This window comes from Delphinapterus leucas, chromosome 2, assembly GCF_059928025.1.
Source record: "Delphinapterus leucas isolate spDelLeu-1000000601 "Yukka" chromosome 2, BTC_Dleu_Yukka2, whole genome shotgun sequence".
In the NCBI taxonomy this organism is placed as follows: domain Eukaryota; kingdom Metazoa; phylum Chordata; class Mammalia; order Artiodactyla; family Monodontidae; genus Delphinapterus; species Delphinapterus leucas.
Window position 1 is genome coordinate 40959026 of NC_143130.1, and position 26399 is coordinate 40985424.

Here is a 26399-nt window from a genome sequence, read left to right on the forward strand (position 1 = left end):
GTTCCAGGGAGGGAGGAGTCTCTGCTGCCCTCTGGGAGCTGAGAGTTGGAGGAGGAAAAAGACAAATTGGCTCTGAGTCTGTCAGGCCCTGGTGTGCGGGGCGCCCATGGACGACAGAGCGGAGCCACCTGGCCAGGTGATCAGTGCGGGTCCCAGGAGGAAGGGAGGGACTTGAAATTGTGGATTTCCTCCACGTGGAGGTGGGGCATTTCTGGCCGGGGGGAAAGGTGTGAGCCCAAGTCTGGAAGCAGGGAAACCCAGGGCTAATTTGGGTGATGCCAAGTGGTCTGGAGCCCTGGGTTGGAGGTGGGGAGGGTGGGAGGGGTGTGGACAAGCAAGTGGGAGCCGGGTGGGGTTGGAAAGTCCTGCTGAATGAGGAGTTTGGACTCTTAGGGAGGCAATGAGACCCACAGAAATTCTGAGGAGGGAGAGGGGTTGGGAGGTAAAGAGCTGGAGGCAGGAAACCAGTCAGGAGACTGCGGTCACATCATGGCAAGGGCTGACTAGATTGGGGCATGGGCAGGGGCGCTGGGAGTGGGCAGAGGATCCGATAGGAGGGAACGTGGGAAAAAGTGGGAAGGACATGGCCACTAGTGGCTGGGGCCACAGGCATCTGGAGAGCTGCCCAGCAGGCTGGGGGCATGGAGGTGGACTCGACGTTCTTCCTCCAACAAGAAGGCTGAGCCAAGGAGGCTGGTGTGGAAGGGCCTGCAGAGGTCCCAGGGCTGCCTGGCCCGTCTCCTTGGGTGACAAGGCGCAGTAGAGGTGGCTCAGGCCTGGGACCATCTGTGCCTGGGCTCAGTCCCCATCTGAGCCTCAGTCTCCTCATCTATGAAATGGGTGTCCTTGCCAGGAGGATTAGATGCAGCATCAGGTGTTCAGCATGTGGGACTTCCCTGCTGGGGAGGAGTGACCATCTGTGGTCCTGCAGCTCTAGGGAGGGACAAAGGAGGAGAATGAGTGGTGCTCACTCCTGCAGCCTCTGTGAGGGAAGACCCAGCCTCCCCATCCTGATCTCCAAAAGCTATAAGGGGGCTTGGGTCCGCCAGCTTTACTACTGGAATGCAAACAAGGGAGGGAAGGGGGCTGCAAAGTCTTTTCCTTCCTCCCTCCCTTCCTTCCTTTTCTTTCTTTTTTAATTTATAAAAGCAATGCATAATCATTACAAAGAAGTGAGAAAATACAGACAATCAAAAAGAAGGTAATTTTAAAGCCCCCTCTTCCATCCACCCGGAGAGAACCAGGTTAACACGTTGGTCCATATCTCTGCATCCTAACCTTTTCCGAGCATCCCTACAAGTACAGAGTATGGAGACAGAGGCATTGAGGGAGCATGTTGAGTTCTTTTTCCCATTTTCTGAAGCTTCTGGTAATATATATTCTCTTTTTTATAACAGCTTTATTGAGATATACTTCACATACCTAATAATTCACCAGTTTGAAGTGTACAGTTCAATATTTTTTATATGTTACATTTAAAATTCCTTTAAATTGTGGTAAAATATATATAACATAAAATTTGCCATCTAAACCATTGTTAAATGTGCACTTCAGTGGCATTAATTACATTTGCAATGTTGTGCAACCATCACCATTTCTATTTCCAAAACTTTTTCATCATCTCAAGTAGAAACTCTGTACCCATTAAACAAAAACTCCCCTTTAACCCCAGCCCCCAGCCCCTGGTAGCTTCTCATTTGCATCCTGTCTCTATGAATTTGCCTATTTTAGGTACCTCTCATATAAGTCTACTCATACAGTATTTATCCTTTGGTGTCTGGCTTATTTCATGTCATCAAGGTTCGTTCACAGTGTAGAATGTGCCCAAACTTCATTCCTTCTTATGGTTGAATAATATTCCATTGTACATTTATACCACATTTTGTTTATCCATTCATCAGTTGATAGACATCTGGGTTGTTTCCACTTTTTAGCTATTATGAATAATGTTGGCGGACAAATATTTGTTCTAGCCCCTGCTTTCAATTCTTTGGATATATAAAGAGCATGTTGTTTTGTGACCTTTTCTTACTAATGTATGAATAACTTTTCCATATCAGTAGCTGTATTTATTTCTGTAATGATATTTTTTAAGGCATGACTATTACTCCATGGTGTGGCAGTTACAGTTTAGGTAACAAATTCTCTAGCATATACTGAGATGCCTTAAAGTTTTCCACATAGGTGTATCCTTATACCTATATTTTTAAAGTTATTATTTTTTTTTACATTTATTTATCTTATTTTTGGCTGCATTGGGTCTTCGCTGCTGCGCTGGGCTTTTCTCCGGTTGGGGTGAGCAGGGGCCACTCCTGTTACGGTGTGCGGGCCTCTCACTGCTATGGCCTCTCCTGCTGCGAAACACGGGCTCTAGGTGCACGGGCTTCAATAGTTGTGGCACGTGGGCTCAGTAGCTGTGGCTCGTGAGCTCTAGAGCGCAGGCTCAGTAGCTGTGGCGCATGGGCTTAGTTGCTCCGCGGCATGTGGGATCCTCCCAGACCAGGGCTCGAACCCGTGTCCCCTGCATTCCCAACCACTGCGCCACCAGGGAAGCCCCTTAAAAGTTATTTTTAAACTGCACGTGTCACACATGAATGCAAACTCCTTGTAAAAATTTTAGACATTACAGATATGATTAAAGTCTCCCTTCATCACACCTCAGAACCCAGCCCTTCTTCCACTCCCACACCAAATAAGTCCTGGTACATTATCACAGACTTGGTGAGTATGCATTTATGCACATACATACAGTAGAGCCTCACAAAATGCATGGTATCATTTGATGCCTTTCTGTGTAGAGGTTGGTTTTTAGATTTTTGTTTTCTTTTGCTTTTCCTTATATCAGTCAAGTCATACTGAAGGGATTTTTCTGCAGTTTGGTTCTGTCACTCAACAGTACATCTTCACTTGCACCTTTAATTTTTTCTTATCAGGATGAATTCCCCATCAGGGAACCCGCTGGGCAAAGGGCATGCTGAGGCTGTTCTGAAGCCTCAGGCCAGCCTTGGGGAGCCTTGGGGGTGGGTTGTTGAGGCCAACCTTGTTGTGAGCAACCAGCGGCACATGTCGGCACTCCCAGGGGCCTCAGCCAGCCTGGCCACCTGTGCCGGGCGCTGACTTTGCACTCCCAGGGCCTGGGGTGGTGCGTAATCTCCAAGGGTGAAGGAAACTTCCTCGGCTCAGCCAAGGGCTGGATCTTGGATTTCTCTTGGTGGGGAAACCTCTAGAACCAAGGACTGAGTTCATCCTATCCTTAGTCTTTGGCACATAATCAGTACTGACCATCTAAGACCCTTCTTCTGTTTGATTTATTATCTGGTCAACTTAAGCTCTATCCTTGCCCCTAACATGTTCTCCGCTCTGTCCAGGGATGTCACTGTCCCCCAGCCTCTGGCAAAGGATCCTATGCCCAGAGGCTGTTCACTCTCCCAGGTCCTGCCTAGGCATTCCAGCTCAGTCCTAGACCCACTCTGCTGCTTATTGGGTCTGAAGACAGATACCTCGGGGGAGGGGAGGCAGAGGTGTGCTCCTTCTCCTGACCTTGGGAAGGATGACCTGGAGCTGGCTGAGAGCCTGAGCCACCCAGTGACTTGGCAGGAGCCTCATCATTGTCCTGGCACCTCACCGTTCTGCTGTGCAGTCGGCCAGGGCAGGGGTGGGGTTAGAAGGAGCCTGAAACCTGTGTGTCCTTCCTGGAGGGAGCTCCATCCTGTGCTTTCGGGAGGTGCTGGTGTTGGATGCGCCCCAAGTTGGCAGCTGAGCTGGGCCTGCAAATCCCCACTGGGGAGCTGGGGAGCCTAGAGTTTCGGTCAATTTGTGGTCTGATTGTTTTCAACCTCTGCTTCCAGAGGTGTGTAGGGAAGGTAGGGAGACCTGAGCCCTGTTTGGCCCCTGCCCTCCTGAGCCCATCCCCCTCTCCTCATTCCTCTGGGCTCCATCTTGCTCTGCCTTTCTCCATACAGGTGTATGTTTTTCCCAGTGGACAGAGGAGCAAATTGGGGTCCAGAGAGGGCAAGTGGCCTGTCTGGGGTCACACGGCCCATCACACTGGCACTAAGCCGGCTTCACCTATTTCTTAAGCCAGCCCCAGCATCTCTGCCACACCTGCTTAGCTCCCAGAGCCCACCACCCCCAATCCGCACTGGCCCTGGCCCCAGAAAAAAAGGGCCTCTGACCGGTTGGCAGGAGGTCTGCCCAGCTCAGATCCCAAGTGGTTGGGTAGCGCCCTCTGCTGTCTGTAGCTGGGATTGCAAGGACACTGGACACCCAGGGGCAGCCCTCTGGCCTGAGACCGAACCTTGCAATCAAGGCATGCAGTCTCCCAGGACAGCTCAGCAGGCAGCTGGGAGTCCCTGCTCCATTTTACAGCCATAGAAACTGAGGAGCCGTGTGACAAGTTTCCCTACATTCACATATCTACATCTTTGCTCTGGGCTGGTTCAACTACTTAACCCCTTTATGCCTCAGTTTCCCCATGTTTCACTGTAAGGCTTAGACCCTCCTCCACTTACCCAGATGAAGTGAAGGAGCATAAATGTGACACCCCTAAGGAGAAAGGCACAATCTACTTACCCTGCATTCTCAGCCCAGCTCCCAGAACAGGGGAGATTCTGGCACTTCCTCTGGAGCCTTTCCCGGAATCTGACAAATCTCTCTCCTTTCCTCCCACCCCCTCCCTCCTCGTCACCCCTCTGCCTCCTGTGACTTCCACTGGCTGCGCATCCAGCTGATCCATGACCAAGATAATCAGATTATCATGGGTCCAGAATAATCTATTCCATATGGCTTGCCAACTCAGTGGCTCCGGGAGCTAAAGGTGTGAGGAGAGGGGCTGATCTCAGTTGGAAGGGGCTTCCTGGGAGCTTCCGGGGCCTTAGCTGGGAGGCTGACGGGGAAGGAGGGAGGTGGAGGAGAAGTTGGGAGCCTTCCTGCCGGGCCCTCTGACTGCTCTGGGCTCCAGGTGGCTGCTGCCCCCTCTCCAGCACAAGCACGGCCTCATCTATCCACGACCCATGGGGCTTAGGCTCCATGGTGGGGGGCTGGGCACTCCCCGTGCCTTTTCCACTCTCTGGATTGGGGGGTGCTCACTATAGGGCATTGCTTCTCAAAAGTGGCCAAGCTTCATAATTCTTGGGAGATTTTACTTTTCATACCCAGAATCTCCTCCAGGGATTCTGGTTCAAGCATCTCCAGCGTGGGTCTGGAAATGTTTTTCTTTTTACATCTCAACAGGTCCCAGTGACTTGTAGTGAGGTTTCATGGAGGCTTGGGGACTATGGGGCGTCGTCCCCACCTCGGCACCCTCACTCTCCAGGTGGCCCTCCAGGAGGAAAGGAGCCAATCAAGTCCTCCAGAGGAGACAGGGGAGCTGGTGGTAGGACAGAACACTGGCTTTGGTCCCAGACAGAGCCACATGGATCCCAGCTCTGCCCCTACTAGCCATGTGACATAGGACCGCTGCTCTGCTCCTCCGTGTCTTTAACTACAAAGCAAGGCAATGACACCCACATCACATCAGCACAGTAGGTATTACTCATGGCACAGAAGCAGAGGCTGGGGCCCAGAGATGGAGAGTGAGTTACCCAAGTGACACAAGAGGTATATGGCAGGGCAGGGGTTCTATTCTAAGCCACACTGGCCACACCCCAGAGGGGTGTCCTAGGCTGTCTAAAGGTGGGGACTTCATGAATAACAATCCCTCCCCTGAAAGGGCTTGCCTCTCAGGCTGGTGCCGAGGTGTGGCGGGAAGATCCCTGGCAATAGGAAACACCCAAATTAGGAGCTTCCCAGGAGGTGCGCCTGCTGATGCCAAACAGGCTGGCGGTAGCAGAGAGCTGCTTCCTTCTCCTGGGGCCTCTGGCCCCCGAGGGGATGGGGATTAGGGGCTGCAAGGGCAGTACTGACATTGCACCTTTGATTAGCACTCCTATGTCAGAGGGCCTGGCTGGGAAAATGAGGGCGCTGAGGCTGGGAGGTGGGAGGGGGAGAGCGCCCAAGACCCAGGCTTGGCCTGAGGAAGCCGGCTAGTTCCTAGCGGGAAGGATGAGACGGGGGCCCCAGCCTGAGAGGGTGCTGCCCTGTCCTGCCTGCCCCCACCCTGGCCAAGGACCCTGACTGAACTCTCACCTCCGCTTGGTGGGGCTGCCCCAAGGCCTCATTTCCCAGCCTTACACGTTGGCAGGCGACGGCAGGCTCGGGCCAGGGGAGCAAGAGCCACTGGCTCCGGCACTTGTCAAAACACAGGCCCCAGAGGTGTGAAGTCCTCACCCCAGCAGGAGGGTGGTGTGGGCCGTGCTGCCCGGAGAACTCATTAACTGGGGCAGCTCCCTAATGAAGCCACCGGAGAGGCTGGCGATAAGGAGATCAAAGGTGAGAGAGGCATGGGGGCGAGGGAAGAGGGAGGCTGGCTGACAGGAGGGGGTAGAGCCCAGGATCTAGGTTGGGGGTCCCCCCTTTGCCCCCACTTGGCTTCATCAGGCCCACTGACCACAGCCCTTACACACTCTGGGCCCCAAGACTCAGAGGCAGCAGGAAAGGGAGGGACTCCCACGTGGCACATCCAATTTGTCAGCCTTAGGGCTGGAGACTAAAGGACTGGGGTTGGGGGTGGAACCCTCCCATCTGCCCTGTCTCTCATGCCATTTTTATGAGTTCTTTGCCTCCACAGACACACCTGGGTCTTTTTAACCCTCTCTCATGGCGTTTCTCTCCTGTTCCAGATCTCTCAGTGGCTCCCATGTAAGTGAGCGATGAATGTTAACTGTTCGGTCCCAGATCTGAGCATCCTCAGGGGCCAGAGCTGTGTTTTCAGGATAAACAGTCTGCCTTCCACACATATGGCCTCTTGTTTAAAGAATGTCTAGTTGATTTTGTACTTAATAAAATAAAACTTCACTTCAGAGCATTGCTGCCCACAAACCAGGAATGGTGGTTTCCTCTGGACCAGGAATTGGAGGCCTCAGACGGAGAATAGGAAAGAGATTTGTTATACCCTCTGTACTTGTTCAACTCTTAACCACGTGTGTGTATTATATTTTCAAATGTATAACAATGTAACAAAAGCGTGGCTGATTAGGAGTTTTTGGTCATTCTGAGTTTTCTCAATTATTAGCTACAAAGTGGAAATCAGAATCGTGGGAATTGGAGGAATTTTTTGACATTCAGAGGTTGGCAACAGAATGCCCAGAGCCCTCTGAGATCCCACCCCTCCTGCCTGTCCAGCTTTTAGGCTGCAGCTCCCGCTGCTTGGGTGCACAACCAATTCTCACAATTTGTTAGCTCTGGTCCAGTGGATCAAAGGGACCATCACTGGGCTCTAATGCCAGGTTCTTGGCTTGGATATGGAACCCCAGGAAGGCATCCATTGGCCAGGGTCCAGAAGGGGCAGACCCTGCTGACAGCTGCAGGCCTAGGCCAGGCTCTCACAGGGTCCCATGGCATGTGCCCATGGAGTGGGCTCCTCCCCTTTTCCCCAGTGGTGGGTTGGCATTGCCTGTCCTGGATGTGACCATGGGCATAAGCATCTGGGGTTGCTGGGACAGACTGCAGGGTAGAGGGTATAGAGGGTGTTAGAAAAGGCCAAGGGCAGTAGAAGAAAAAAGAGACAAGGGGAGGGGGGAGGTGGTGAGCAGAGATGCCCAGGAAGAAGGTACCAAGCCACTTGGCTTTCTTTGCTACAAACCAGCTCGGCCATCAATCTCACAGAACTGGAAGCCATGAGGGATGCAAAACAGTAGACCGCCGGCACTGAAAGAGGCCCTAGATACCACTTCTTCTTCTTTTTTTTTTTTTACCACTTCTTTTGAAGACATGATACCAGACACCGGGTACTTCACAGTCTAGCTGGAGAGCAGACATCCATGCATGAAATGGCTATTTTGACAATGTGCAAACTCAAACCTGAGGGGTCAGGCAGGCAATATAGTAGATTATCTGAGATTTCCCATGTGGACAATCATGTCCATAAATAGAGTTTTATTTCTTCCTTTCCAATCTGTAAGCCTTTTATTTCTCTTTCCTTACTGCTCAAGCTATATGCACCGCCCCGCCCCCCGGCAACGTTGAAGAGGCATGTGGTAGGAGCAGACATCCTCACCTTGTTTTCAGTATTAGTGGGAAATCTTTCAGTCTTTCACTATTTAGTATGCTGTTCGCTGTAGCTTCTTTGTAGATGCTTTTCATCAGACTGAGAAAGTTCTCCTTTAGTCTGAGTTTGCTGAGAATTTTTATCATGAAGGGGTGCTGATTTTTTTTTTCTTGGCTTCTCTGTGGTTTGTGGGATCTTAGTTCCCTGACCAGGGATTGAACACAGCAGTGAGAGAGCCCAATCCTAACCACTGGACCACCAGGGAATTCCCCTGAATTTTGTTAAATGCTTTTTTTTCTGTGTCATTTGCACTCACATTTCATTGGCAAGGCCCGTTATACCTGCCCCAAAGTGGCAGAATACCAGCTAGAGGCAAGTGGTGGCAGCTGTGGCAACAGGCCGAGCCCTTAATCCTGCCAGGCTGAAGGTGGCCTGGAGGGCAGCAGGCTTCCTCTCCCTCCACTCAGACGGTCCAGCAACCTGCCCAGATTCAGCCAGCTTGTTGGATTTACCTAGGGTAGCCTTGTCCCTCCCACTCACCACCACCACCAGGGAAGGGTGCACCCAGGACCAACCTGCCTCAGAGGAGGAACGGATTACTCTGGCCTCTGGCAGGAATAAGGGCCCCACTCCTGGTCACTATACGAGTCCACAGACCTGGCTGCACTATGCCCTGAGGCTCCCATCATTCAAACTGGAAACGAAGATTCAAGAAAACTTAAGAATTTGCATAAGGTCCCCAACAGGTGAAGGCAGACCCAAACCTAAGTACTGAACCTCCAGTTCCCGGACCTCGCTTCCTTTAACCTACTGAGCTGGCCCAACACCCTGGACAGCGCCGGCACTGGCGCAGGCAGGAGGCCCGAGTGTCTGGGTCAGGTGCCCATGCGAGCACCCAGGAGGGGCCAACCTGGCGCAGCCAACGGGCAGGCACCTTCGCCCCCCCGTTGGTTCAAAGGGTCAAGCCCCGCCCCCACCAGGCCCCGAGCCCGCTTTGAAGTGCTGATGCGGCCTGGAAGGGGCCACTTCACACCTCGGGCTCAGGATAAAGCGGTCGCTGGCCGCCGGCCCCCAGACGCGCCGGCGCTGCCATGGCCCAGTCCCTGTGCCCGCCGCTCTCTGAGTCCTGGATCTTCTCCGCGGGCTGGGGCCCAGCTCGGCCGCCGCCGGCCTCCAACAGGGACTGTGGCTGCTCGCCCGCCTCGTCCCCGGATTCCTGGGGCAGCGCCCCGGCCAGCAGCCCCGTGTCTAGCCCCGGGAGGCCCGTCACCAGCGCCGCCCTCCGCGCCCCGACTGCGGGGAGGCGCGGCGCCCGCAGCAGCCGCCTAGGCAGCGGGCAGCGGCAGAGCGCCAGCGAGCGCGAGAAGCTGCGCATGCGCACGCTCGCCCGCGCCCTGCACGAGCTGCGCCGCTTTCTGCCGCCGTCCGTGGCGCCTGCCGGCCAGAGCCTGACCAAGATCGAGACGCTGCGCCTGGCCATCCGCTACATCGGCCACCTGTCGGCCGTGCTGGGCCTCAGCGAGGAGAGCCTGCAGCGCCGGCGCCGGCGGCACAGCGACGCAGTGGTCCCTCGAGGCTGCCCGCTGTGCCCCGACGGCGGCCCCGCGCAGGCGCAGACGCAGACGCAGATGCAGACTCAGGCACAGGCGTGCGGCCCAGACCTGGGCTCAGCCGCCAGCGCCGTGGTGTCCTGGGGGTCCCCGCCCGCCTACCCCGGAGCCCTAGCGGCGCCCGAGCCGCGCGATCCGCCGGTGCTTTACAACGAGACGGCGTGCCCGGAAGGGCCGGCGATGGAGCCAGGCCCCTCATCTCCGGTTAGTACTTCCTTCCCGCGCGGAGCTCCCTCCGGGCGCGGCGCAGTAGTGGATGGCGCTACCTGCTGTCTCGCGCCCCCCGGCGCGCACTGCGGGGACCAGCCCCCGTGCGGCTTCCCCACTGACGGCCCGGCCTCGCCTGCTCGCCCTCCGGAGCAACAGAGTTGGTGTGCCCGGGGCGCTCGAGCGGCGAGGGGAGGGAGAGTACACGCAGGGGGCGGGTCCCGCTCCCCGCCAGAGGCGCCCTGGAAGTGGAGCTCGCGAGGCGGACACCCACGCTCGGTGTCCAACGCTGAGGGCCTCGCTGTTCCCTCTCTCCTCAAGCTCTTTCCCGGCGACGTACTGGCCCTGCTGGAGACCTGGATGCCCCTCTCGCCCCTGGAGTGGCCGCCGGCCTGAGTAGTTGAAGTGACGGCGGACATCTGGCGCCCCGTTCTGTGAGCACCGACGCCTTTTTGGCCTCTGCGCCTTCGAAGAGGTCCCACTCTAGACTCCCTTTCCTGGAAGAGGGCACTGGCGATACTGGCATGGGCATTGCTGAAAGGGAGAGCCTGTCCCCACCCAGGACGGACTTCCCCAACCCCTCCCGTGATGGAGGGACCCAGAGGGTAGACACTTTGAGGCAGGCAGGAGGCTCTGCCTAGTACGTGTTTATTTATTTGTGAATAAATTTTGTGCTGGTGTCACTTGGCAAGTTCTTCTTTCTCTACAGGGGCACAAAGCTCCCTTCTTCTCCTCCAAAGGACGTAGGAGAGTTGGGAGGGTTTCTTGCAGTCTTCAGCCCCCAAAGCCCACAGGCTCAGACCCCTTCCTCCTTTTCCCCAGCCCTGGCTTAGCACCTCCTGTTCCAGATGGGTTAGCCTGAGGAGGGAGGAGATTCTATGGAGAAAGTGGCAGCAAGCAGAGTCTGTCCATCTTTTCTTTGAATCTGGTGGGGAGCTTGAATAAAACCAAGTATCTCTGTAGAAAATGCATTTCCATTAGTGCGTACTTACTGTGCACCAGGTCCTTTACACATTTCATACCTAAGTAATCATTTTGCAGAAGGATAAGCCAAGGGTCAGCACTCAAGCCTAGGTATGACTTCAGAATCCGGGCTCTCAGCTCTGGTAGGGTTTTGCCAGCTCCATTCATTCTGGGGTCTGAGGGGACACCAGCTCCAAGGGCTCATTGCATGTGTCCCAAGTCCTTATTCCTCTTGTGCTGGAGTGTTAGGCCTGGACCCTGGGATTTTCCCATCTCCCTTCACTCTGGTTTCTCTCCTATGTGGTTTAGAGACATGAAATAATATCAGTGGTCAGCCCCAAGTTTAAGTAACTGTGACCTCCCAGAGGCCTGGCTAGGGTGAGATGAGAGGTCCATTGGTTGCATCCAAATCCACAGAGCTGACCTGGAACCAGGCTTGGATTCAGGTTAGGGAAGTGCTGTGTGGGGAAGGGGGAGCCTTGAGCCCTGAAGGAGCCTGGCCTCAGTCAGGGGGTCTGGTGAGCAGTCAAGCCTGGGGGGTGGTGAGGTGGGTTAAGGGGGTGTAGCCTCTCTGTCCTGAGGGTTCCTCAGCCATCTATGGATACTCAGTTTTTCCCCTCTGCCCTGCTCAAGCATCTTTGAAATACTGGCCTTGGCATTTTTTATAAGAGCTTTATTGAGATATAATTTATGTACCATGAAATTCACTCTTAAAGTACATAATTCAATGGTTTTGGTATATTCATACAGTTCTGTAACCATCACCACTGTCTAATTTTGGGTAATTTTCATCACCCCCCAAAAGAGACCCTGTAACCATTAACAGTGACTCCCCATGATTCAGTTCCCCCACTCCCCACCCCAGCCAGCTCATCTGCTTTCTATCTCTATAGATTTGCCTGTTCTGGACATTTAGTATGAATGGAATCATGTAACATGAGGCCTTTTGCATCTTGCTTCTTTCACTTAGCATCATATTTTCTCATGTACCGGTACTTTGTTTCTTTTTATTGCTCAATGCTATTCCATTGTATGGATATACCACAGTTTATTTATCCATTGATATTGATAGGTTTGTTTTGAAACCACTTTGGACATCATTTCCAGCGCTCTGGCCCAGGCCAGGAGGGGCAGTGATTCAGAGTGGGGTGGGGGGCTCACTGTATAATTCAGAAGCCCGGGCGCACCCTGGCCAGCGTTGGGCTGCAAAGAGTGCGGTCCAAAAGCAGAGGCCCTGCAGGGGGGCGGGACCTCACACCTTCGCTGATCCGCCCCCTTTCCCGCATCTCCACCCTCAACGCGCCCTCCCCTCCCAGAGCCCGAAGGAGCAGAACGGGAAGTCTTTTCCAGGACCCAGCCCAGTTTAGAAAATCTATTTACATGGCAAAGGCCCCGTGGTTTAGGACGGGGAATTAAAGTTATTAGCAAGTCTTTTCACAGATAAGTGGGGCTCATCGGCCAGCCCCCTCCCCTGCGGAGACTTGCTCTCCGAGCCCAGGAGCGGCCCACTGTTTATTAGCACCTGGGTGTGAATTTTCATTAGCACGTCCCTGTTAATAAGAGAGGTCTGGAGATGGGAAGGGGGCGCCTCCCACCACTCCCACGCCCCCACCCCCTTCCTGGGCTGGCCGCACTCACACCCAGCGGGAGGAGGACCAAGCAGCGTCCAGGTAGGTGAGCCCTGGGCGAGTGCTCGCTCTCAGTTCTCTGCTAACCTGTGAGCTAACCCCAGTTAGCAGGGCCATCTTGAGGATGGGCAGTTAGGGAAGGAAGAGGCTAACTAACGCGCCCGTGCGGATATTCAGTGGCAGCGCTGGGACTGGGACGCGGGTGTGACTCTAGGGCCTGCCTGTGTGCTTCCCCGATGGTGCACTGCCTTTGCGACAGCTGAGCAAGGACAGAGGGTGCTGGGTGGCGCCTCACCTCACCTGGGGCTGGTCCAGAGTGGTCTGGGCACCGTCCTGCTAGAAGTGGGAGGAGGGGGAGGATGGCATCAGAGGCCTGGCCTGCGGATCCGCCGGCACGCTGGTCGCCGCCAGCCAACAGTGCTGCCCTGCTTTCCGCCTTCGAAGCCCAAGGGGTCAGACATATATGGAGCAGCAATTTCAAGTCATTTTAGCCTCAGAGCCACAGGTGAGGCGGGCAGGTGGTGCTTATACCTATTTTATAGATCAGGACGCTGGAGCACAGAAAAAGGTCAAGGAATTTTTCACAAAGCTGGTGCGCGGCTATTGGGGTGGGGACAATGGTGGGTGGTAGTCGACAAATCTGGTCTTTGCCTTAGCCTGGCAGGCGAGTGTGTGAGCATGTTGAGGGTGTGAAATAAAGCTCCTAAAGCACATGGGCCACCAGTGCCGTTGCCAGCAGGGACCTGCCACTGCCTACTGACCACACGTGTTGCTCCCGCCGAGACAGCTGTACTGTGTAGATGCTGATGCTGGACGGGCCAGTGTTTTAAGGAGGAGCAGCTAAGCTGATTGGTCGACATGCAAAACATTTATTCAAGGACACGCCACTTGGGTCATCGTATGAACCCAGGGGCAGAGGGAAGGGCTGGTGGTCATGAGTTGTCTGTATCGGCAGATGGCGGACTGTCCTGGTAGCAGGGCTGGAGAGCTGGGCTCAGCCGTGGGTGGGCAGGTGGTGCACCTGGAGGAGGGCCGTGCGTTGGCCATGCGTTGCTAAATAAACAGGTCCATCTGAGGGGCACATGGATGCCCCAGGATTCTGAAACACCCCCTACCTGGAGAACGAGGCTGGCACAGGGCTGTGGAGGGAAGCGAGCCCTAACTGCAAAGCCCCTGTTTATCCCAGGGCGAGGCCAGGGCCACTTTGTCCATTCCCCAGCTCTCCCCCAGGGGCAGACCCTGCATTTGCACAACGCTGAGGGTAAGTGCCTCCTCAACTTTGTACCCCAGGCACTCATTTGCCTCACCCTAGTCCCAACACTCCCCTGAGAAGACCCAAGCTTCTTGGTGCTGCTCCTAAGGGGCCCTTTCTCCCAGTGGGCAAGGACCTCTTTGGGGGCCACTGGCACAGCCCCAGTGGTGCACCAGCGCTAGTGCCCTGTATCCCCAGCCTATCGCCACCTGGGCCTCTTCTGCCCATCTTCTGGCACTTTGCCAGCCCTGTTCCTTCTTCCTCCCTCTGTGGGCCCCAGCACCTAAGGCTCCCTGTGAATGCCCCAGCCCTCCTCGCTTCCCCCATGCACGCTAGGAAATGAGGAGGTGGCCTGGCGTTGGCTGCATGTGACTTTGGAAAGGGTGGACAGGGCACCTCCGTTGTCTCGGCCTGTTCAGCATCCCTCCTGCCTTCGTCCCTTGCGGCCTGTCATTTTCTTTTCTCCAGACAGCTCCCCCTTCCTTAGTTTGGGTGGCCATGACCTCCATGCCCCTCCAGGGATGGGCATGTGCGCAGGCTGGTGAGGTCGTCATGGTGAGTGGTTCAGGGATGTGACCACATGCAGGCGGGTGAGGAACAGGCTCAGGACTTTGCTGGAACCATCGAGAAAGGGACACTCACTGTGGGTGCTGTTGGTGGCCGTGGTGCCGCTCAAGCAGAGGGCTTACCTGGAAAGGGAGTCAAAACTGAGAGGCAGGGCTTCCCTGGTGGGTGGCGCAGTGGTTGAGAGTCCGCCTGCCGATGCAGAGGACACGGGTTCGTGCCCCGGTCTGGAAAGATCCCACATGCTGCGGAGCGGCTGGGCCCGTGAGCCATGACCGCTGAGCCTGCGCATCTGGAGCCTGTGCTCCGCAACGGGAGAGGCCACAACAGTGAGAGGCCCGCGTACCGCAAAAAAAACCCACAAAAAAACAAAAAAAACTGAGAGGCGGAGAAGGATTCCTGCTCTTATCCAACACCGGGGTCCAGCCACATGGAAAGCATTATGCCTGGACTTTTACACTACATGAGCCAACAAATTCCCCTTGTTGCTAAAGTTAGTTTGAGGTGGGTTTCTGTCACTTGCTGTTGAAAAAGTCCATCAGGATTTGATACAGGCTATTCCAAGCTGTGTAACCTGAGTGTCAATTTCCCTCTCATGTAAAATGGGGGTAATGATATCTACATTTCACAAGGCTTATATGAAAAATACACAGACCACGGTAGCTGCCCCGTAAATGTTAGTTCCCCGTCACATTTAGGTGGCCTGTAAGGCCAAGACTATCATCCTAAGTTTTCCTTCCTCATCTCAGAGAGAGCTGCCACCATGCCTACTGTGGAAAAGGATTGTTGTAGAAAGTTGTTTTTGCTGCTGTGTTTTCATTCCCATCCGGGGGAGGGCAAGGGGCAGAGTGTCTCAGGTGGGGACCTCTTCATCCAGGGGACAGTCAGCTATAGTCGGTATCAGCACCATGAGGGCGGTGTCGTGCCAACAAAGAGTGTGTGTGACCCAGGGGAGAAGGTGGATGGGGACACAAAAGCAGCTGCGGTCACAAAACAATGTAAGCGTTTGGCCTTGGTGGGCCGTCTTGGGGGAGGGCCGGAGGCACTAACCACTTGCAGTTCTCAAAGGTACCACACGGTGTCCTCGGAGAGGCAGATGTAGGCCTTGAGCTGCAGGGGACTCCTCCACCCAGTTTTCCTGGGAAGGACAGTTTCTAGAAAAGAAAAAGGCACTTCTCCGCCCTCTTCCTGTGCCCCCAGGTCCCCCAGCCTCCTCTAGGGTTCCCAGACCAGAAGGCAAGAGGCAGTAGTGGCACAGTTCCTGCCTGCCTCCTCACCTGCCCCTACTTTGCCTCTCATACCTGTGTGACCTCAGGCAGTCACTCAACCTCTCTGAGCCTCAGCCTCTCCAAACTGATTCCATAAGGTTATGAGACAGCAAAGAGAGGGAAAAGAAGTAGGTGGAGAGAAAAGGAGGCCACACAGTAGCTGGGGTGGACTGGGCGTCTTGCTCATTTGAACAAAGTGTCTCCTGGTCCTATAAGGCAAGCGGTCCTCACAAGGCCTGAGACTCTGGCTGACATCATTGCCTGGGCCCTGCTGGGGGTCTGGACTGGGTGGGAATGAAGGTTACACACCACAGCAGCTTTGGAGTCTGGAGACAGTATCGCTGTTTATTTAGGTGACACATCTGCCCGCCTGAGGATTCCGACAAGTGGCTTAGTGGTTGAAGGCCCCCCAAACTGGGCCTCTCCCCTTGCTGGCTCTGCAGAGGTCCCAGACTGCAAGGCTAGGCCCCTTAGGCCTACTGAGCTGCAGCCCTTTGTCACTGTGTCTCTTGACCTCACAGCATTCCAGGGCAAAGCCTGCCTGCTGCCAACTTTTCAGAGAGCCCAGGGCAGCAGCCCTGTCACTTGTTGAGGTTCTCTCTTTGGAGAAGCGAGGAATACCTCCGAAGCCGGGTCCAGTACTCCTGTTCTTTCACCTTGTTCTTCACCAGCTTCCGAAACCTGTGGGCCACACAGTTGATGAGAGGAACCTGCTTTGCTCTACGTTCCCCCCAACCCTGCCCCGGGGGCTCTTAGGTCCCCAGGGCAGACCCTGACCACCCTGGGCTGATATAAGAAACTCTCCAAATGACACATCTGCTTCCTGTCTGTGTTCTCAGGACTCAGCCTGCTGCACAGAAGGCACTCGAAACAGCTTTACTGAAGGAACAATATAGGTCTAGCATCCTAAACTAGGAAATGTACAGTGATAAGAGGCATGGTGAATTTACAAACTAAAAGTCTGTTTGCAGGACCAACGTTAAATACATCAGAATGCCAATAGTTACATTTAACAAACATTCCTTGAGCATCTACTAGCCACCGGCACTGGTGGACGTGTTGGAAAGATCAAAGTGACTAAAACAGCCGCCCCTCCCCCCCAGTTTAGTAAGAGGGAGGAGAGGAAAAGAACATTTGTAATAGGAGGCATTTAAGAGCTATAGAGGTAAAGTGCAGAGAGCAGCACTCCCTGCTTGGGGAGTGCTCTCAGAAGTTAAGATTTTTGAGTTGAGTTTTTTTAAAAAAAATAATAGGTTTTTAAAAAATAACAAATAAATGCATAGTCAGTGTGGAAGAATCAGAGAAGCCCAGGGTCTCCCCTCATTCTGCACGTGAGCTGGCCACAGCAAGCAGGCAGGAGGAGGCCTTCATTCTGGGGAGAGGATGCAGGCTGCTGCCAGCTTTCTGCCTCTGGTTCCTGAGTGAGCGACGTTTTAAAAAATGTTTAAAAGCTTAGGGCAAACGGGAGAAGGGACCCTTTTGTGGGGAAAGACAGGGACTGCAGTTTTTTGCGGCTCTGCCTATGGGACAGTCACATGGAGATGTCTGGTACACAGTGCATTAAAGCATTTTTTTTTCTTTAACTTAAAGAAGTAACCTATGCTTTGCTTTTAAAAAAGAAACCAAGGATACAAGTGAGTATACAATTAAATCTCCTTCTCACCTCAGATCCTTATTTTCTCTTCCCAAAGCAACTGTAATTAACAACTCCTTATAAATCCTTGAATACTGTTCATACACACAAGTACAGACATGCATAGAATCTTTTTTAAAATTTAAATGGAAGTGTGCAACACACTTTTGTGCCGTCTGCCTTTTTCACTGAAAATGTATCCTAGCAGTTGCTTCCAGGAGGCACTCAGATCTGCCTCATTCTCTTTCCCTATTGATGACGCTTGGAGATTCCAGTATGCAGTGTGTGTGTGTATATATGTGTGTTGCGGGGGGAGCGGATGGGCAGGGGGCAGGCAGAGGCTATGCAGGTTAGAAACTCAGGCCTTGGCCCCTCACTGCTTGTGTGCAAACCCAGCTACTTCACTTATAAGGTGCTGACCCTGGACGGGCAATTTGACCTCTGTCTTCCTCGCTGTACTGTGGGGATGATAATAATCATAGTAAGAAACAAGATATGCCACAAAGTACTTAGCATAGTACCTGGCATACAGTAGGTGCTCAGTAAAGGTTAATTGTTTTTCATTTTTTAAAATTGAAGTATAGTTGATTTACAATGTTGTGTTAAAGACTGCAGTACAGCAAAGTGAATCAGTTATACATATATATATATATATACATTCTTTTTTTAAATATTCTTTTCCATTATGGTTTATCACAGGATATTTTTTTAAAATATTTATTTATTTATTTATTTAGGCTGCCCCGGGTCTTAATTGCATAACGCTGACTTCTTAGTTGCAACATGCATGTGGGATCTAGTTCCCACAGGAATCGAACCTGGGCCCCGTGCATTGGAAGTGCGCAGTCTTACCCACTGGACCGCCAGGGAAGTCCCTATCATAGGATATTGAATATAGGTCTCTGTGCTATATAGTAGGACCTTGCTGTTTATCCATTCTATATATAAAAGCTTACATCTGCTCACCCCAACCTCCCACTCCATCCCTCCCTCAACCCACTCCCCCTTGGCAACCACCAATCTGTTCTCTATGTCCGTGATTCTGTTTCTGTTTCATAGGTAGGTTCATTTGTGTCATATTTTAGATTCCACATATAAGTGATATCATATGGTATTTGTCTTTCTCTTTCTGACTTCTTCACTTAGTATGATAATCTCTAGTTGCATCCACGTTGCTGCAAATGGCATTATTTTGTTCTTCTTTATGACTGAGTAGTATTTCATTGTATATAGGTACCACATCTTCTTTATCCATTCATCTATCGATGGACATTTAGGTGGTTTCCATGTCTTGGGTATTGTGAATAGTGCTGCTATGAACGTAGGGGTGCATGTATCATTTTGAATTATAGTTTTGTCCAGATATATGCCCAGGAGTGGAACTGCTGGATCATATGGTAATTCTATTTTTAGTTTTCTGAGGAACCTCCAAACTGTTGGCTGCACCAATTTACATTCCCACCAATAGTGTAGGAGAGTTCCAGTAAAAGTTAATTATAATAATACTATTGCTGCTACTAAGTAAGTGGAAGTAAAATTGCTGGGCAGAGGGGTCAGGACAACATGGAATCAGTGAGCGACCAGCCAGGAGGCAGAGCATAGATGGAACTAGGGCAAGTTTTAAAAGGAGGACTGAAAATAAAGTCATTAATCTGTTCAAAGAAGATGTGGGTGACTTTTAAAATATAATGTTGGAGTGTAGAAGGGCTTCCTCTATGATCTAGTAATAAATAATGGCTAACCTTTACTGAATGTGCCAGGCAATGTCCTATGAGGAGATAGGACTGTCACTGTTTTACATATGAGGACACTGAGGTCTGACCTGTCACACAGTTAGAGGCTCTCGTCTACCCCTCATCGCATTGCAGACTTGCACCCTGCATTTGAGGCTCTTTACAACCGCCCCTCAGCAAAGCCTAAGGGAGAAGATGGAAAAATACCAAACTTCTGTTTGGCTAAACAAGCAACCAAAATTACTCCTATCCAAAGACAATGCAGGAAAAATTATTCACAACATATTAACAAAGAACTCTTAAAATCAAAAGAAAATGAACTCACCCGTAAGAAAAAGACCCAGGTGGGGTCACAGAAGGAGAGAGACATACAATAGATGTAGCACATAGATGCTCAACCTTGTTAATTTCCAAATTAAAATAGTAATGAGCTATCAATTTTTATCCCTCATTTCTTGGCCAGTATGGGGAAGGGGTGAGTGTGCAGAGTGAATCCGCCGTCTCTGGAGGGCTGGTGGGTACAACTATCCCAGTTCAAACATGCCTACCCCGTAACTCTGAAAGTCCACCTCTAATTTACCCTACAGAAATACTAGGAAAAACTCACAAAAATGACTGGTTGAGGATATTGTCTGGGAAAGTGGGGCCAGAGTAACACCCATGGTGAGTCTGCAGTGGGCTGGGGTGCAGATGGGAAAAGAGGACACAGGAGTGGGGTGTGGACTGATTGCTGGGAGCCGTGCTCTGGGGGGAGGAGAAATAAGGCGGCTGCAGAACTGGGAAGGCGCTTGCTTGTTTTCTAACGTGGGAATGTGGTCGGGACACATGCCTGTGATTAGGACAGTGGAGGGGAAGAGGTCACCAACCAGATGGACAATAAGGTCTGGGTGTCCTGGGGGAGGAGATGGCCTTGGGTATGAGCAGGATGCCTCTTTCTCTGCATCAGGAGGGAGACAGGGGGTGGGGGTGACCCAGGAGACCCGGGTGAGAGGGCAGCCAAGGAACTGGCATGCTCTGGGAAGTGGGAGGTGAGGTTATCCACCAATGGCCAGGGCAGGGGTGGTGGTAGCCGCCTGCCACGTGGTACCAGCACATCTGCAGTGTGCTTCCCCTTGGTAGTCAGTGCTCAGCGGTGAGGAGGGACAGGGGAGGCTGCCTGTTCATGTGAGGCTGGGCGCTGACTGTCAGGTGCCCCCTGGGGAAAGCCCTCTCTGGAGACTGAGACAACCTCCCTCCACCATCAGCAAGGAAAGGGTTTTCCTTCCCATGATGGCACAACAAATGTGACTGCTGTCTATTGTTTTGAAGCAATGTGTGTGCATACATTTCCAAAAAGATGGACTGTCCATCTGCAAAGTGGGAGAGGAGACGGAACATCTGTAAGGCCTCCCACAAAACCTCTGAATTCCAGTAGCCTGATGGCATATGCACATTTGGGATCTATGAGTCTATAAATAATTTTCCAGGGATTCATCCCCTTGTTTCTCAAGAAAGGCAAAGGAAGGTTAGGATAGGCCCACAGTTTCCCTCCCAGGGATAGTAAAAACGGGGGTGGGGTGGGGTGGGAGGGGATTCCTCCTCCACCCTCAAGGGAAATGTCACCTGGTGTCCATACAGGGCCTGACCCTCTCGCCAAGGGGGCGTGTGCCCTGTGGAGCTGGGACTGTTGGGTCAGCCCAGAAGCCCACCTTCTGCTTGGCCACAGGGAACAAAGGGGGCAGGGGGGAGAGAGACAGAGAGAGGCATTTTGTTTCTGTCAGCTTCCTGTGTCCTGAAATTTCTGTCTTGTGATCAGAAGTCTGACCCGGCTGAGATGGCAGATACTACAACAGGGAGCGGAGCCAGATGGAAATGGTGCCCTGGAGGCCCAGGCTGGATGGGAGCAGAAGCCAGGCCTGCGGAGGGGGTGGGGTGGGGGGCACATTGGGTGCTCTCTGGGCTCCTTTCAAAGTCCTAAAGGCAGGCTTCTTCACACTGGCTATTTATAAAAGTCCCAAGTGCAGGTTTTGCAAAAACAATTTGTACAGACTATCGGGAGTTTGAAACTCTGAATCCATTGCCTTAAAGTTTCACCTAGTTTTAGGGCCAATGGAAACTGTTTCAGACACAAGGAGTAAATAGAGAAAAAAAAAAAAGATAAGATTAAAATCCTCTGACATATATGGTTATGTGTGAGAAACGATAGTAAAATGTAAATGACAGAATCTAGGTTGTGGGTATGTGGATGTTTACTGACTTTTTTCAAAGCTGCTGTATATTTAACATAATAAAATGTTGGAGGCGGGGTACTCTTTGGAAAAGCCCCAGGTGTCAGACCTCAGAGCGAGCAGAACAGGAAGAGCCTTCTTTAAATCAGTGTTTCCTAATTATCTCGGACCCAATTCAGAAAATGGGTTGCCGTGAGGAATATGATTTGAATACTGTGATCAGGCCCAAGTAAATGTCCCCTCAAGCTAGGCCTGCCCCAACCGCACAGTGCAGCCCCTCCCGGCTCCTGCTGTCGGTCCTCGGAGCCAGGGAACATTTTCTTGAGCTCTTCCCCTCCCCAAGCTCCCACTGCCCGTTTAGCCCCAGCCTTGTCCCTGGCCCCCAGCGCCCCACCTGGTCAGCCCTGCTGACTCCAGCCCTCCTCCCTGCAGAAGGTTCCCTGGGAGGCAGTCCCCTCCACCCGACCCGGCCTCTGGGGTCCCTCCCGGGGAGGGGTTGGGGTGTGGGACCTAGGGGCTAAGCTGTGTTGACAGGGAAGAGAGGCGGTTGGGAAGGGGGAACTGGAGGGGTCCCTCCCAATTCCCACTGGGGTTCCAGAGACTGGAGGAGGTCAGGGCAGAAGGGACTGTCTTCTCATAAGAGCAGACCCAACCATAGTGGGGTGGGGAAGGATATTATAGACACCTTTCCCACGGAAATTACATAGACATTAAAAACCACTGTGACAAGGAAGTTTTTCTTAAAATTAAAAAGTCATTAAGTTGTATTCTGGAGTGACATAAAGCCAGATTAAAAAAGTGAACACGATCTCAACTTAGTAAAAATGCTAAGGATAAAACCTTAAGGATATGTACTAACACATTAATGACAGTGCTGGGATTTGGGGTGATGGGTTGTGGGTTATTTAAATTTTCTTCTTTGTATTGTCCTGTTTCCCAAATTTTACAAGTGTATATATATATATATATATATATATATATATATATATATATATCAGAAATAATAACATTTTTTACAGTGGGGAATTGCTATGTTATGGTAGTAGTTCTACATGTGAAGCAACCTTATTGGGCTAATAGCAGAGTTCAGCAGGTGTCTGAGTGGTAACGTCCACCTGGCACCCTGGTTGAGGGCGGGAAATGTCAGTTAGGGGCTGAAGTGTCCTGAGTTGCTTGGGCCCTCGGCTGCCAGCCAGGAGGTAAGATGCCCAGAGCTGGAGCTGCTGGCCTGTGATCCATTCCCACAAGGAGGGCAGCCAGTTGGCTTTTGGGTGAAGTGGAGAGGCTCACCCTTCCTAGGCCAGTAAAAGGAGGGGGTTCCACAGAAAGGACAGAAATGGTAACACGCTCATTAAACAAGTTCTCTGAGCCTCATCAAACAAGAGTACCAGAAAACTCCACACCATGACCTCCAACCCAGGAGAACGGCCCCACTACAGCCATGACCAAACCTCACACTCTTGACTTTTTTTTAAAACCAGTATTTGAAATTTTCCAAAATCATGCACATGTTTGATAGAAAAGCCGCAAAGAGGAAAAATACAAAGAAAAAAATCACACATGCTCCATTACCCAAATATAGCTATTGTTACTAGTGGTGTGTACATTTATAGTGTTCTTTTACTCAAAATCAGGATTCTACTGTAAATAATATAATCTCTCTCCAGCTTTTATTTAGAAAAATTGCAAACCTATAGAAAAGTTGCAAGTAGTACAACGAGCCTTCACCTAGACTCACCAGTTAGCATTTCCTCTCCCTCTCTTTCTCCCTCTCTATATTTTCCTGGGTTTCAGCAGTTGTTAACATTTTCTCTTTCTTTCTGTCTCTCTCTACAAATGTTTTCTTAGACCACTTGAAAGTAAGTTGTAGACATCATAATACTTGACCCTTAAATTCTTCAGCTGCATCTCTTAAGGACAAGTCAAATCATCAAGGGTCAAAATAAGAAACTTCCAGGTGAGGGATAGCTGAGCATTCTTGGTAAATCTTTAATCAGGGGAAATGTCAACTGACCCCTTCTTCACTGTCCTCCTCCCCCAAGACCCATGGACCATATTCCCCTCCTGGTGGATGGGCATGCTTCCCCCCATGAGGTACTGGAAGCCGCCTTAGCAACACACCACAACCCAGGGAGGAACTGAATGCGGTGGTAAATGTAGTCACGGAGGAGAGCTGTGGTGCCCCCTCGTGGTGATGTGTACAATCCTCCCAGGCATGAACTTGAACTCAGAGGGGACCCATCACCATTTTTGTATCTACCATTTACTGAGCGACCACCCTGTGCCTAGCACTTTACGTGTATTTTCTCACTGAATACCTACAAAGCCTGGAGAACAGGTATCATCAAAATGTCCAGAACACAGTCTGGCACGTAGTAGGTGCTCAATAAATATTTTTGAATGACTAAGGAAACTGAGGCCTTGAGAGGCTAAGTAACTCACCCAACGTCTCCCCCAGTTAGTAAGTGATAGAGTCATAACTCAAATCTGGGACTTCCCTGGTGGTGCAGTGGATAAGACTCCACGCTCCTAATGCAGGGGGCCCTGGTTCAATCCCTGGTCAGGGAACTAGATCCCATGTGCATGCTGCAACTAAGAGTTCGCATGCCAGAACTAAGGAGCCAGTGAGCCACAACTAAGGAGCCAGCGAGCTGCAACTAAGGAGCCCACCTGCTGCAACTAAGACCCAGCGTAACCAAAAGAACCCTCAAATCTGAGTATCTTAGCCATTTTACTTCGTTCCTCGAGGGACACTGAGACCCTGTCAGGGAAAGCCCACCAAAGTCCCCCAGCTCTGTAGTGGCAGGTGGTGTGAGTGTTCAGGGCTCCACTGACAACCCTCTTCCACCTGACAGGTATGGTCAGATCATGGCAGAAATTGTCAATTAGAATTTGAAAACCCCTAGAAGTTTGTTGTGGATGGATTAGAAGAGACCCCTGCTTCCCCAGAATGTACTGAGTACCATTAATGATGCTTTTATAGGAGGAAGGAACACAAGCAGAGTCCCTGTGAGGCTGGGGTTTACAGAAAGGGGAAGAGGAAAGATGTATCACATAATCGTTTATCTGGATGACGGAGAGAGGAAAGGGGTCTTAGACTAGGGGCTGGCAAACATCTTCTATAAAGGGCCAAATAGTAAATGATTTAGGCTTTATGGGTCACAGGGTCTCTGTTGCAGCTGTTCAACTCTGATGTTGAAGCACTTACATAAGTAGATGAGACATAAAGCAGTGGGCATGATGTGTTCCAGTGAAACTTTATTTACAAAAACAGGCAGTGGGCCAAATTTGGCTGTAGTTTGCCAACCCCTGTCTTAGATGACTGTGTCTGATAATCCAAATATACTTAAAAAAAAATTGAGAAAGCAAAAAGAAAAGACAGTCTTGACAGGAAGAAAACACCAACTTGCAGCCCCTCTTTTCTTACCAGCCTGAATTCATTACTCCTTTTCTACCAGTCTGAATGGGATTTGAATGCCGAAAGGATCTTACCATCAAGCAAACCACTATTCCTTAGTCCAGAGACAACCCGAGGTGCAGGGAGGAGATAGAGACCCAGAACTCTACCTCTTTTGGAAGAAATTCTCGCATCTTTCCTCCAAGGGCAACACCTGGGGGAAAGTTGTGTCATCCAACACATTAGCTTGAGGAATGGTGCAATTTCTTGAGATTTGTTCCAGGAGTGGGTAGGCCTCAAAATTAAAATAGAAAATAGAATTTGGGATGTCCTCGGCTTGGCTGGCAGATCCAATTTCATCTGGATGGTCTCCTGGGACGAAACAGGAACATCGTGTTCTGTTAGTGATCCCTTTCTCTGTGGCCTTGTAGTCTGGGCGGGCATGAGGGGCTGCTCTCTGCTTACAAAGCCGGGGTCACTGGGGTTGAGCTGTGAGGGGCTCACTTGATCTGGAGGAACAGGGGCCCAGAGAGGAGACCTTGTCCGGCATTTTATCTAAGTGCCAAGTGAGGACTCAGCGGTGGTGTTCTGCTGGCCTGTGGTGGATGGGATGAGGCGTGGGGAGGAGACTGGGTGGGGTCACCCTATGCTTTCTGAGAGGACTGAGAAATTCAGGGAAACGGTCAGCAGGCCACAGGTCTGGGCAGCAGCCCTCACGATCCCCCTTCCGTACCTCGGAGCAGGAAACACGGGTGGTGTAAAGACACGACAAATACTGGCTTCCAGGGGACCGCCAGGTGGTAGGACCTTGGGGGAGCAAAGGCGCAGACAATCTGCGGCTTGGCCACATCCATGAGGTGCACAGAACCATTGCTGGAAAAGATCAGCACCTGGGAAGCAAAGAGATGGTGAATGGGGACTTCTCCACTCTGTCACTCACCTCCGTGTGAAATAAGAACAGCTAGAAATAAAAAACAAACGGAATTTTTTCACTCTTGGCACCCAGCCTCTGGCTCCAGCCAGACCATTCAGGGGACAGCAGCAATGTGTGTGTTTGCTCCTATGGAGCCTCCAGCAGCAGCCGGCTGGCCCCAGGGCTGTGTCTGTTCCTGGCCCGTCCTTCCCCCTTGGCCCTGCTTCTCTTGCTACTTCCCCCTCCATGCGGCCAGGATTCAGTTCTGCATCTGTGCCATACCCTTTCCTCCCACCTCCTCGGGGACCGTTCAAGCCAACGGCCGCTCCTGCCCTGGGTTGGAGCTGAGACCTCTCTCCTGCTTGGGCTCTTTCCTCTCTGTAGGTGAACATACTAAACTCACCGCCATCTTTTTAACATCTTTTTTTTTTTTGCGGTACGCGGGCCTCTCACTATTGCGGCCTCTCCCGTTGCGGAGCACAGGCTCCGGACACGCAGGCTCAGCGGCCATGGCTCACGGGCCCAGCTGCTCCGCGGCATGTGGGATCCTCCCGGACTGGGGCACGAACCCGCGTCCCCTGCATCGGCAGGTGGACTCTCAACCACTGCGCCACCAGGGAAGCCCCTCACCACCATCTTTAAAACTCCCCTTGACCCTATATCCTCTTCCCGCTGCCACACACTCAGACGTCTGAGAGAGCCTCTCCTCGCCCTCCCTGCACCCCAACCTCCCCTGCTGTCCCCCTTGCCATGGACACTGGTCTCCACAAAGTACTCGGTTTCTCTTCAGCACAGGACACTGTGCTCTTGCTTTCTTCCAGTCCTTCTCCCTGAGCCGCCAGGAGCCCCCTCCTGGTTTTCCTGGGGCGCCCCTGTCCATCACTTCATGAGCTCATTTTCCCCGTCCCGGAAGACTTACAGTGTAAGTGATGGTAGTG

At 52.0% G+C, this 26399-nt stretch overlaps 2 protein-coding genes across 2 annotated transcripts in view; one reads left to right on the top strand and one right to left on the bottom strand.

Annotated features, from left to right (window-relative positions):
- Positions 1-9065: 9065 nt before the first annotated feature.
- On the top strand, positions 9066-10586 carry MESP1 (mesoderm posterior bHLH transcription factor 1). The gene is made up of 2 exons (XM_022564021.3): positions 9066-9900; positions 10225-10586. The coding sequence occupies exons 1-2, from the start codon at positions 9178-9180 to the stop codon at positions 10297-10299; spliced, it is 798 nt and encodes a 265-aa protein (XP_022419729.1). The 5' UTR covers positions 9066-9177; the 3' UTR covers positions 10300-10586.
- Positions 10587-15714: 5128 nt separating this feature from the next.
- Positions 15715-26399, bottom strand: part of WDR93 (WD repeat domain 93) — a 41857-nt gene continuing 31172 nt past the window's right edge. Inside the window, exons 14-16 of the mRNA XM_022564028.3 lie at positions 25282-25438; positions 24719-24920; positions 15715-16259 (exon numbers count right to left, since the gene is read on the bottom strand). Coding sequence (XP_022419736.1) covers positions 16160-16259; positions 24719-24920; positions 25282-25438 — 459 coding nt within the window. The 3' untranslated portion in view covers positions 15715-16159. The remainder of the gene's footprint in view (positions 16260-24718; positions 24921-25281; positions 25439-26399) is intronic.

Excerpts from the sequence above, each read along its gene's own strand:
- MESP1 (XM_022564021.3), top strand. The coding sequence starts at position 9,178 with ATGGCCCAGTCCCTGTGCCCGCCGCTCTCTGAGTCCTGGATCTTCTCC. Across the intron at positions 9,901-10,224 it reads AGCCAGGCCCCTCATCTCCG|CTCTTTCCCGGCGACGTACT; the intron begins GTTAGTACTTCC and ends TCTCTCCTCAAG.